At 43.4% G+C, this 12,193-nt stretch overlaps 1 protein-coding gene across 1 annotated transcript in view; it reads right to left on the bottom strand.

The window, feature by feature from the left end:
* Positions 1 to 7,744, bottom strand: part of NIPAL2 (NIPA like domain containing 2) — an 82,191-nt gene extending 74,447 nt beyond the window's left edge. The window contains exons 1-2 of the mRNA XM_071421533.1: positions 7,276 to 7,744; positions 5,405 to 5,486 (exon numbers count right to left, since the gene is read on the bottom strand). Of these exons, the coding sequence (XP_071277634.1) occupies positions 5,405 to 5,486; positions 7,276 to 7,331 (138 nt within the window). The 5' untranslated portion in view covers positions 7,332 to 7,744. The remainder of the gene's footprint in view (positions 1 to 5,404; positions 5,487 to 7,275) is intronic.
* Positions 7,745 to 12,193: the final 4,449 nt, after the last annotated feature.

Here is a 12,193-nt window from a genome sequence, read left to right as displayed (position 1 = left end):
CCTCCCTAAATAAATTGCTCCAAAGTTAAATGCTCCCCAGTATCACAAATGTGTCTGCATGCATTTTCCTTGTTAGATATGTTTTTAAAATGGTGTGCCAAAGGAAAATATTTAAGGTAAGTTATCAAGTTTTGCTCAAGATTTAGATATAGCAATGTTCTCACCTCTCTGGTGTCTGAGAAGTTTTGACTTGGATACATTTCTGTAGAGAAAATATCAGAAAAATAAATATGGAACAGTTTTTTACTCTTGATGAAGAGCACAAGCAAAGGAGCTAGAAATGGATTTTGTAAGAACCTGAGTGGAGGCTCAGGGTCACTTTCCCCTCAGCTGTAAATAGTTGCCATGTGGTATAGGTGAGCCTTCCCAAAAAGCAGAAGACACCTCTATATAAGAGGCAGGGTCCCTGAAAATATGTCCTCATCAACAGAATGATTCAACAATGTGCAGGGACAGGGCACTTCCAACAGCAGCAAAGAAATCAGCCTTCCCATTCCTGGCAAAATATGACTGAAGCACTTGGTGCTCTTGCTGAGTATGAAGCAAAGAGCATGAACCTTTAGAAACATCCTTTTGCTTTCCTGTGTCTGTTTTATGACACAAGTAAGGGGATGCCTAAGGGGTCTTAGCAACACTTTTATATTCCCTTTCAACAGTTTATTTTTAAATAGGGCCAAACAAGTGGTTGTCCATGTTTCAGTTATCAGGATTGGAAGCTATAAAGCACTGCAGCGCTTAAATTCCTGGATGAAATCTTGGCTGCACTTATTCATTGAGGCTTTTTCTATTTACTTCAACAGGGTGAGAACTGCACAGCTCTTACTTGCCTGAAACCACAGAGAGAGACTATCTGCACAGTTGGCTGCAGGAGGCTTTCACTGAGCTATTTCATGGGATTTGGGGATTGCTGCCTCATGAAAGGGATTCTTCATGGTTTCTCACTTGGTAGATCTGTGCTGTGTTTAAATTCTGCCATCAGATATGCAGGAATAAACTCCAAAGGGTGAGGTGTGAACATCTACCTCAGGGCAGAAATTGCTTCTTTTGATAAAAAAAATTCCACATGTTGTGTGGGAACTCCTGGACTTGTTGTTGGACACCCCCAAGCTGTGTCCTTCTTCTGTATTTGGGCAAAGAGCTGCCTACAGATGATTACTGCACCCTCCCACACCCCAGCAATACCTCCACAAAAGAGGTGTAGGCAGACCCTGCTGTGTCCAGGTACCTGGGGTGAATAATAAGGGACTGTGTCTGAGTCACATCACACAGCCTGGCCACCACTGCCTGTGGAGATGACTGGTGATGCTCCACTGCAGGGCTTCTTTTTGCTATTCTTTATTTAATGCTAACCCAATCTATGGGGCACATATATTCCAGGGACACTGCCTGTGAATGCAAATAGGATCTGCAAAGTGAGAGTTCCACTTTTCTGCATAGTGCTCCACTTTTTGAATTTATTGTCTTGCTGAATTACCAGTCATTGACAGTGATTAAGAGCACCCAACTTATATATCAGATGCTCCAACAAGACATCTCAAAATGTTTCACAAGGCAACAAGAATCTTTTTTATTTCTATAGCCCCTGGAATTTCCACATTTCCAATTTAGCTCACGGCTTTATATGATCTGATACAGGAGAAAAAGACAAAGAGAGAGGTCTTTGTCTGCTGCTGTAACCTAAGAGGACATCTGTGCTATAACACACAGATGGAGAACCTGCAAGGAAGAGTTTGTGCAGCCAGGTCAGTGAAGAGAGAGCCAGCAGCTGTGTGGGCCCAGCCCCACACTCATGCACAGCTGCACTGAAACCGGCCTTGTCTTTGAGTAGGTGTAGAAAAAACTAAATTTCACCTACCTCCTTATGGCAGTGGGGGAGCCACAGAGGGTGATTCATAGGACCTAAATAAGGCAGTAAGCAGGCAGCTGCCTGGAGCTAGTCAATAGGAACATCAAGCACAGAAACACAAATGGAATTTAGCCCCAGTTGTCTAATATAAAAGATCTGCCAGGGACCAACTCACTGCTTGGGTGGTTCTTCTGATGGTAGTTTGTGGTTTCAGTTATTACTTTCAACAAAGGAATGAGGATAATAAAGATTTCTGAGTCTAATTTAATCTTGGGAGGCTTGTAAAAGTTATATTCTGTACCAGCTTTGTGTTAGGCACAATCCAGTGGCTTTTATTTGCCTTTATACCCTTGACTTCTGAAATATGCACAGTACGTAGAGATAGCAGATTCTACAAAAAAAAATACAAGGATGAAATTCACATTTATTCATTTATTCTGTGCTAAAACACCATATCAAAGGCCTGTCAGAAGAAAGTTTCTTGAAAACAAATCACCTCAGACAGAGCTGGATCAAAATTTTACTTTGCATTTAGAGTCAGACACTGAATCTAAAAAAAAAGGAAGAAAAAAAATCTGTACTCACATGACTAGCAAATAGGCCAGAACATTTTTTAGATAAATTATGCTCTTCTGTCAGCTATTGTGAAATGAGGAAAACCTACGCATGCTTGTAAATAGATCCCACTTAGATGGAAGGAGATCTCTAAATGCACTGTGACTCATACAGCATAAAGATGCAAGGATGGGTTGTACACTGCACAGGGCTGGAGTTTCTTTCAGCATTATATATTCACAGACATGTAGTTATACAGTGTTACAGAGGAGCATTGATAAGAGCCCTGAGGAAGGAGAGTGGCTGTTTACTGGGTGGATTTTGAGGAACAGACACCCAATCATCATTTTACTTTCCTTCTCAGTAACTACTAATCAATCTGATAATTATTAACAAAATATTTTTAAAGCTCTGGATGGTCTAAATTTACAAAATAAGGAAGGAATATATATGGCCATCCTCAGAACACCATACTGCATATGAATCTGTTCACCAGTATAATATAGGACAGCTTTTCTTCTTCTGCTTCCTTATAGTTATGAATACTCAGAAATGAATTGCTTATAGGCTTAAGTGCATGCTAAGTGCTTTGCCCAGCTGCTGCTCTTCTTAAGTGCTTTGCTCCATCTCAGTTGACTTTGGGCTCAATTACTCATCTGTCTTCCCCATGATTTTGGCATTTAATCTCACAGTCAATGTCTACATGGCTCTGAAGGGGGATGGACTCAGCAGCCCCTGCATTCTGTATCACCTGGCTGCTACAGTGACCACTGGCCAGCCACTTCTGTTGGCTGCTGACCATGTGGATGTGTTTGGACTTGTATTCCAACATCTCCCAGAGCATTTGTGTGGCTTGAACCTCTGATCATGTCAAAAAGTGTAGGAGTAGGGGTGGCTGGCACAACCCTGCTGGATGGGAGTACCGATACTGCTGTTACAAGACAGTAGAAATGTAGTCCCAGACACACAGATCTTATTTGAAGCTTGTTTGAGCTGGGAGACAGGAATTATTCATGACCTTCTGAGCATTTAGAGTATCAAATGAGTTCCACTTGTCAAATCCAAATATAACACTGATATATTTTATACATTTTTCACATTATTCCATAGTAATGAGAACTATAAACATGCTTTTTTAAGAACTGAAATATGAGATTTTTGGAACATGAATTTCTGGCAAATTTGGTAAGGAAGTTGCCTGGAGCACTGAATTTGGCCAATGAGTATATCTGCAGGCTTTTGAACCAGAATGGGGCAGCATCAGCAAAGATTACAGGGAAAAAACCAAAGAACTTTGCACACTTCTATCCTGGGAACCTGCTTTCAGCTCCATCCATCGATCAGGACATGCTTGAATGCTTCCTGTAACTGGGCTCCAAAGCAACACAAATCATTTGCTCCAAGGGAGGGAAGAAACTCCTGAGACCTCTGCAGCCTGAATCTTGAGCATCAAATGCTAACACCATTAATTCCTTCCAACCGAGTTAGCAAAGCCAGAGCTATGCAAACCCTTGTGCATGAGCAGCTCACACTGAACTCATTTCAGAATGCTGGGGCAAGTCTACTTGGAGGCCAGTAGTATTCACCAGGCAAGTCAGGCAGTGCCAATTATTCCCCATGCTGTGAATCAGAACACAGTCCTTATGTTACAGATTTCATGATCACAGCCCATGCTTGAAAAGGCTTAGAAATGCAAGGCACTGCTTACAGGCTCTGGCTCTGTGCAGGGTTTTGGTATGTGAAGAACACCTATTTTCATTGGAAGAGACTTGCCAGCAGCAACTGACAAATTCTGGCCCCCCTTAATTTTGTTTGCGTAAGGAAAATTTTAAATCTATTCTTTGACTTGGAAAATAACTGAGCATGAGTTTTTAATTCATCTTGCCCTTCAAGGAGACAAATTAATGAAGCCTGGTAATACATTAGTCCAACACTCTCTTTTCTCTTATTGACAAAAAAATATTTACATAAAAAGAGGTTAAAAAATGTTGTCTGCCCATTCAGCTGGTGCTTGCATTTCTTGAGTTACGAGGTGCATACATTGTGAGCCTGGAGGGATGCAGAATTCTGAGTGCATTTCAGTGCCTTCCACTCATTTTGCCATTGAGATATTTGCTGACAACCTAAAAGGGTGGAGGCACCTCTGCAGTTCTCTTTGGAAGCTTTTATGGTTTATTTTGTGTTTGTGTTGTATTCCAGGCACACAGCTGTAATTTTTCTACTGTTCTTTTGATATTATTACTGGCAGTGAGTTCATTTCCTTACCCAAACTGGTTGTGGCCTGTTTGTAGCCATCCCCTATGCTCACCACATTTCAGTGCCTGAAGAGGCAACCCACAGTCTGCGCCTCTGTGCCTCCTGAGTGGAAAAGGGGAACAGTCACCCAACAGCCCTACTTGCCCCTGTCACAGACAAGTGTCCTCTCTGGCCCCTGCAGGACTGTGCTGCCCAGGGACCATAGAGGTGGGCAGCAGAGATCCCACAATGTCCCTGCAGGGCAGGCAGGGCCACCAGCAGCTGCCACAGGGAGATCTGGCACAGCCACTAGCTGGGGACACAAGTCACTTGTGTTTCCCCCAGGCCAGACATACCACTCATGGCCTATTGCTGGTGGACAGGGCTGCTGCCTCTGCCCAAGCCCATCCAGCAGGAGCAGCTCAGAGCCAGGGAAGCTGGCAAGGAGTCTCTGTCCTCTTTCACACCAGACCGTGTCACCCAGCTCGTGTTCCCAGACCTTTGCTGCGATTTCCGAGCCCCAAGGTCTGCGCGAGCTCCCCATGTGTCACCACTCGTGTGCTGGGGCCAGCTCGAGGAGGGGCTGGGTTTGGCTCCAGCCAGGGCCACAGCTGAGGCAGCCACACCCTGGCCTGCACCCAGCTGGCATGGAGCTGCTCCCCCAGTGTCCACAAGCACAGATCTGGCTGAGAGCCAGCATGCTCATACAGCCAGCCTGCTCTCTTACCTGGGCTGCTAGGAATGCCCGTGACAAGGTAGCTCACTCACCCAGGTTCCCCTGTTGCTTGCCATTTGGATTCTTGCCCCAGCATTTGACACACCCAAAGCTGTCAAACACTCAGGAGATATACTGGAAAAATAGAAGGAATTAAATTAGTTTAAGTTGGAGATTTTAAACAGATCAATCAAGGCCTTCACTGTCACTTTGTTTCTCCGTTGTCTGAGGCTGTGTGGGCTTCATATTCTGAGTCCTTTCTCTACTGTCCTTTCTTTTAAAGAAAGCCTAAGATTCTCACTCATACTTTCTTCTGCAGCTTTTAAAAAACCCCAAAACAGTAAACAAATTTAATGAGATTTGTGTTAAAATCAGTGTTGGCAGCACTGTCTCATTTGTTGAATTTTTCCATGACATGGAGTAACTTTGCTAACCCAGAATATGGAGAAAGATGTAGTTTATTCACAGAAGCACAGCCTGGTCACTAACTGCCCTTTATTCCAAGCTTTTATTATATTGTTAGATAAATCCCTTGGCTGTCATATGGATGAGAAAAATGAACCTTTGCTTCATGGGTGCATAACTTCTTTGAGCAGATAAGCCACTAAGACCCATTGACATCATCCTGTCATAACCCCTCCAAACCTCTCCCACAGTCCTCACATCACATTTATAGTTGAGGAAAAGCTCTAAGCACCAGAGTTCCTCTGCACAGAGCTGAGCTCTCAGAAGAGCTACCACATTGATTTATACATATATATATATATATATATATATATATATATCCTGTATTTTCAACAGGAGGGTATCACATCCTCTAGAGAAGACAGCATTCAATGCTGAATATTCACTGTCAGCAACAGTACTTTTAAACTTTCTGTGAGGGGGAATTTTTTTTTAATTCCTCAGACTTTTCCTCGAGAAAGATAAATGAACTTGGTGTAAAATTTCCATATTTTAATAGCATCCATTTTATGTTCAGGCTCAGGACTTAGAATAATCAAGTTAGTTTCATTTTTGTTTATTGCTCATTTCTGCTCAATTTCCTCTCACTGCCTTTCCCACAGTAACCTAGCATGGCAGGGCTCACTCTGGCTGCAGATTCTACAGGAAAATGGTTAAATTGAGTTAAAATTTGTTTCACTAAAAATACACTCACAGTTCATACAAACCTATTTATTGATCCTCTTTTCAAATAGCTTTACCTGTGACCTAACTGAACTAGACTACAACCCTCGAAGCTTTAGATGATTTAGATTTTCCCAGATATTGCTTACTGTCTGTTTCTAATTCATATGTGTGTTTCTGATCTATGACAACTGGCTGTTTTATTTTTAATATCATGGCTGCACATGAGCAATAAAGGGTGGCACTTCTTCAGAAACCCACAAACTAGCAATAAATTTCTTCAGTTACAAAGGAAAAGAGCAGAGCCTTACTGGCAAGGAGAAATCATCAAATCTGGGGGACAAAATTCAAAGTGAAGAAAAGGGTCTTCACATGGTTTGCAACACACATGCAAATATTTTTTGGCCACTCAAAAGTTTTTTGCATTTACCAGCCAAGTGCTACACAGCAAATTCCAGTTCCAGTGGTGCTAACAGAATAAGTCCAGCACTCCAAAGGTAGCCTAAAACTGGCTTAATGCAGCTGATTGCCTTCTGTGGTGGCATGACTGGCTGGGTAGATGAGGGGAGAGCAGTGGGTGTTGTCTTCCTCACCTTCATCAGGCCCTTGGCACTGCCTGCCATAACCCCCTCCTAGGCAAGCTCAGGAGCGTGTGCTGGGTGGGCAGAGGAGGTGGTTGGGCACTGCCTGGAGAGCAGAGCTCAGAGGCTGTGCTCAGACACAGGGCCTGGCTGGAGGCTGCAGCTCAGGGTGCTCCTGGGGTCAGTGCTGGGCCCAGCCTGTTCACCTCACTCACCATGACCTGGATGAAGGCACAGAGTGTCCCCTCAGCGGGTTTGCTGGTGGTTCCATAGTGGGAGGAGTGGCTGGTACCCCAGAGCCTTGTGCTGTGTTCAGTGGCACCTGGACAGGCTGGAGAGAAGTTCAGGAAAGGCAAGTGCAGAGTCCTGCCCTGGGGAGGGATAAACAGGAAGGAATAAGCCCATGCACCAGCACAGACTGGGGCTGAGCTGCTGGAAACAGCTCTGTGGAGAAGGACCAGTGGGTCCTGTGGACAACAAAGTGTCCATGAGGCAGAAGTGTGTGTGCGCCTTGTGGCCAGCCTGGGGTGGCAGCAGGAGTGTGGCCAGCAGGTCAAGGGAGGTGATCCTGCCCCTCTACTCAGCCCTGGTGAGGCCACATCTGGAGAGCTGGGTCCAGTTCTGAACTCTCCAGTTCAAGAAATACAAGGAACTCCTGGAGCAGGTCCAGTGGAGGGCTGTGAAGAGATGGCTGGGAGGGGACCTTATCATTGCATCCAAGTATCTTAAGGGCAGGTATTAGGAGGATGGGGACAGATTCTTTTCAGCGGTGCCCAGTGACAGAACAAGGCACAGGCACAATATGAAATGCCAGTTGTTCTGTCTAAATATGAGACAAAATATCATCACTGTGATAATACACTGTTCTAGGTAAGGGAGACAGAGGACACAGAGAACAGGCTGCCCAGAGAGGTTGTGGAGTCACCCTCTCTGGAGATATTCAAAACTTACCTGAAGTCAATCCAGTGCAGCCTGCTTTGGGTAAAGATGTTTTAGAAGAGAGGTTGAACTAGATGATCTCCAGAGATCCTTCCAACAGCAACCATAGGTTCCTTCCAACCCAAACCATTCTGTGATTGCAGAAGAACAGAGAAGGTCACATGGAGAGCTACAAAAATCTCCCTAAGTCTCTCTGGCTCTTAGAGAAGTAGAGGGCATTTCACAGGGAAAACTCTTTCACAAAAGGCAACCACAGATGAGAAGGCATTGTCCTGGGGCTAAACAGGTACCCAGAGGACAGCACAAGACTGTAAACCCCCATTGTGTGACCTTTTCCCAACTGAAGAGATGGTAAATAGCAGTGTCCTGCACAGTGGCACCGTGCCTGCCCAAGTGGAGCGAGACAAGCAGCTGGGGCACGATGGTGGCTGCAGCTGCTCTGGGTGGGCTCTGGAGGGGGAAGCTGAGCCTCAGCAGGTTCTGGGAGCTGCTGGCCATAAGCTCATGGCTAGGACCCCACCACCAAGACACACACTGAGCAGTTATTCTCTCTACAGAGTGGGGGGACATTACATTTTAAATTTCTAGCTCTGATCAAGGTTTATTCAGCAAGGTTGCAACTATATGAGAGTAAAGAGCAGTTCTATTCCAACAATCCCACTTTTTTTTTTATCACATCTTGTCTGTAAAGGCAAAGTGTATTATAAATAATACACTTCAACTTTGGCAAGTTATTAGACCTAATGTTACACAATGCTCTGATGGTAGTGTTAGAAAATATCAATAAAGTGAAGACTAAGCTGCTGAGCAACCAACACATCACAGTGACACTGATTATCAAATCAGGCTGGCTTTATTAAGGCTCTGTCAGGCCGAGTGCTGAGTCTGGCACTGTTTGATATCTCCACTGGTGATCTGGAAGCATAAAATCATTGCTAATAAGATATTTGGTAACAGAAAAGTAAATAGTTGTGTGGGCTGGAAGTTATGCAAGACTGAGACTGTGCTCATTCTGTCTAAACACTCCTTAATACATTGTACACTGCTAAACAAGGAATGGAGACCAAATCTTTGAAGAGAGGAGGTATCCTAGTCTGGGGTGGGTGACTCAGAATTGCTCCCAGTAAAGAAATACCTTACCAGAAATTCCCTGTGCAATATTGAAGAGGAATTGATGGTGAGCAAAACTAACTGAAGTCTGACACAGAGTGTGGGCACCAAAACCACAATACTGTGTATCATCAACATTCTTTTTCTCAAGTTTTTTTGAAGGCTTCAGGAAAACTGAAGAGGATGCAAAGAAACATGAAAATATTGAAGGGCCAGGGAAAATGCTTAAAGTTGAGAGACTTAAAGAGATCAGCCTGATTTAAAAGAAAGAAAGAAAGAACTATTTTACAGGCATGTTAATGAAAGAAAATACACAGTCTGAAGGGGCACTTCTCATAGAAAAAAGCATAACAAGAACCATGAAGAGGAGATGAAGCCAAATGAATTCACACTGGAAATAAAGCACAGAGTCTTAGCAGTGAGAACAATTAACCAGTGGAAGCAAAAAACTGGAAAGGAAGGATTTTCCATAATTTCTTCCTAATGTCCCCTGTTCAAGTCTGAATTTGCTTTTCTGCATGCTAAATTTTCGTTTATAAAAAAAAGCAGTTGGACTCAGACTCAGTGGGAAGTAATTGAAAATCTGGAGACAGACAAGAGGTCAGGCTCAACTGGCAGCCCCTTCCAGGCTTAGAAATCCCCTATGAACTGAGATGCTGTTCCCTATGAACAGCATCTATGAACTGAGCTGCTAAAAACTTTGTCTCAGCTCCTAACAAGTGTAATAAGAAGAGAGATGTTCTTGGAATGGATAACTTTAAGGGGTTTTTTTGTCAGTAATACAGATCACTTAATGGAATCTAAAATGAGGTGACAGATACCAACAAAAACATCACTGATTGAAATTGTTCAGATGTTTGTTATAAGCCTCTGCTGTTATATTTCTTTGTTTGTACATTTGCCAAAGGATTTCTTGGCATGCAAGAAGAGATTTTGTGCCTTTTTGTAAGAATGGGAAGAAAGCAGTGTTTTTATGTAGATGATGCAGACCATATTGATTGCAGTAGTCAATTTACTAGAGAAGCAAGTCCAAAATGCATGCCATGTAGTTGCTTAGGGATTATAGTCAGTTGTAATTTTTCTGCTAATTAAAGTTACTGTAGAAATAACAGTATTTCCATGTTGATTTTATTTCAAGAGCAATGAGATTGCATGTCTAGTGCACAGCTTTATTTGACAGAGAAGCTTGCATCTGTATTATATCACTGACAGCTAGAGCATTTGCATGCAGAATACTAGGGAAAGGTCATGATTACCTAGAGAAACATAAATGTGTATGCACTTACTGGCTTATTTGACTTGGAAGCTTATGCCTGGATATAGATGAGGAGTGTGTTGCCATAGGTAGGAATTTTTCTCAGAGAGGATTGTAATCAATTTGTAATTTTTAAAGAAAAGTATGAATGTATAGGCAATCTACAATTCTTGCCTTCAGCTGGCTGGCTGGTCTGTGTTGCATTATTTAAGCAGCAGCTGCCTGTGAAGATGCTGCTGATTCTGAAAGAGCAGGTTTTATGTCAACAGATTGAATAATAATACTGTGTTCAAGACTCTGCTTCCCACTCTGATCAGTCTGAATTCTTCAGGAAAAGAACATGTTCTTGTGTGTAGATACCATCTATGTCTCTCTTCTTTCAGTGGATAATAAAAAACATTTTCCCAAAGCTGGCTTCATCAGAAAATGTAGCAGCAATTGCACTGTAAGTCTCAAGCTCCAGAGAGGGGAAAAGTTCACCTCCCCTGGTAAAGCTCAGCACGCCTCTGAAATCATCCAGGCTCTCAGCTCTAACTGCCTTTCTCTCCCCCACATCACAAAAATAGCCTTTGAGTTCAAAATGATCACATACTCATCTTACATAAAATGTACAGGTTCCCAGAGAAGCTTGTGTCCTATTTGCTGAGGCATTTACAGAATTATTTCAATGCTTGCACATGATGGAAAAAAATCAGCACTTGTGTTAGAACTAATGCAGAGGCTCATAATGATGAGAAACATAACATTAGAAATAATGATGGGAATTGCACTTTTACTGAGGGACCGTTGAAAATACAAGTGAGCAAATGAAACCTAGTTGCAAAAGGAAGCTGGAGTTCCAGGTGTTATGCCTATATTGCCTAACAAGCCTGGGCTTTCTTTGCTAGCCTGCCTGAGTTTCTGGTGTTGGATGTCCTGCAGGTCCACCTGCTCCCACTTTGCCTTCTGGAGTTAACTGAGCAGTTGTGCATTACCAACATCAAGGTGCAACTGCTCAGCTGGGGCAAGTGGCCACATGAGCACAGGATTTGCCACTGAATTAGTCTTCCAGCCTAGTGCCTTGCTTTAGGCATGACAGGGTTTCTCTGGCAAACATGTTCCTGGAGAGCACTCGTGCCTGCGGCACTGCTGGTCATGAGGCTGTGGGAGGGTGCAGGAATCCCTTCACTGGAGCAGTCTTCTTCTCTGCCTGGTCTGGGTGGACTGCCAGGCTTAACTCTCAGGAAAATGCTCTGAAGAACCTTCCCCCATCAGAGGATTCCCTGTCTTCTTTCAGACCTTGTTTTTATTCACACATATCTGTTTAAAACCAGCTCTAAATCAGAAGTCATGTCAGCTTCCTGTTTCAAAAGAACTGAGATGTCCTAGGAGGTGGCAGTGCTAGTGCACTCACTGCATCTCAATGAGAGCCAGGCAGTGTGAGCCAGGCTGCTTGGGAATCACATTTTGTCCTCTGACACAGCCAGGACCCGTGTGCTCAAGTCTTTTAGAGAGCCCAGCCCCAGAATGAAATCTCCTTGTTGGCTTTTCTGGAGACCAGGTGATTTTCCAGCTTCAATCCACACCCAATACTTTGAGAGGCAGTTGATTAGTCACAGAGAGGGAATAAACACTACTTACTATGTTGAAAAATCATCTTTTACCCTATATTGTCAAAAGAAAGAGGTTCCCAAGAACCAAATAGGAAATGTGATTTGCATTAAATGCAACCTATTAGTCCTCTTTAATTTAACTCGGAAAGACAGTATCCTGCTTTCAATGTTTCACTGTGGTTCAGATATTTATCCCAGTAAATCATAGCAGGGGGCTATTTAATCAGCAGAAACCAA

The sequence above is a fragment of the Agelaius tricolor genome, unplaced genomic scaffold (assembly GCF_023055355.1).
Source record: "Agelaius tricolor isolate 1412-34295 unplaced genomic scaffold, bAgeTri1.0.p SCAF_2, whole genome shotgun sequence".
Taxonomy (NCBI): domain Eukaryota; kingdom Metazoa; phylum Chordata; class Aves; order Passeriformes; family Icteridae; genus Agelaius; species Agelaius tricolor.
The sequence above is the reverse complement of the archived record's forward strand: the minus strand, read 5'-3'. Positions and strand labels throughout refer to the sequence as shown.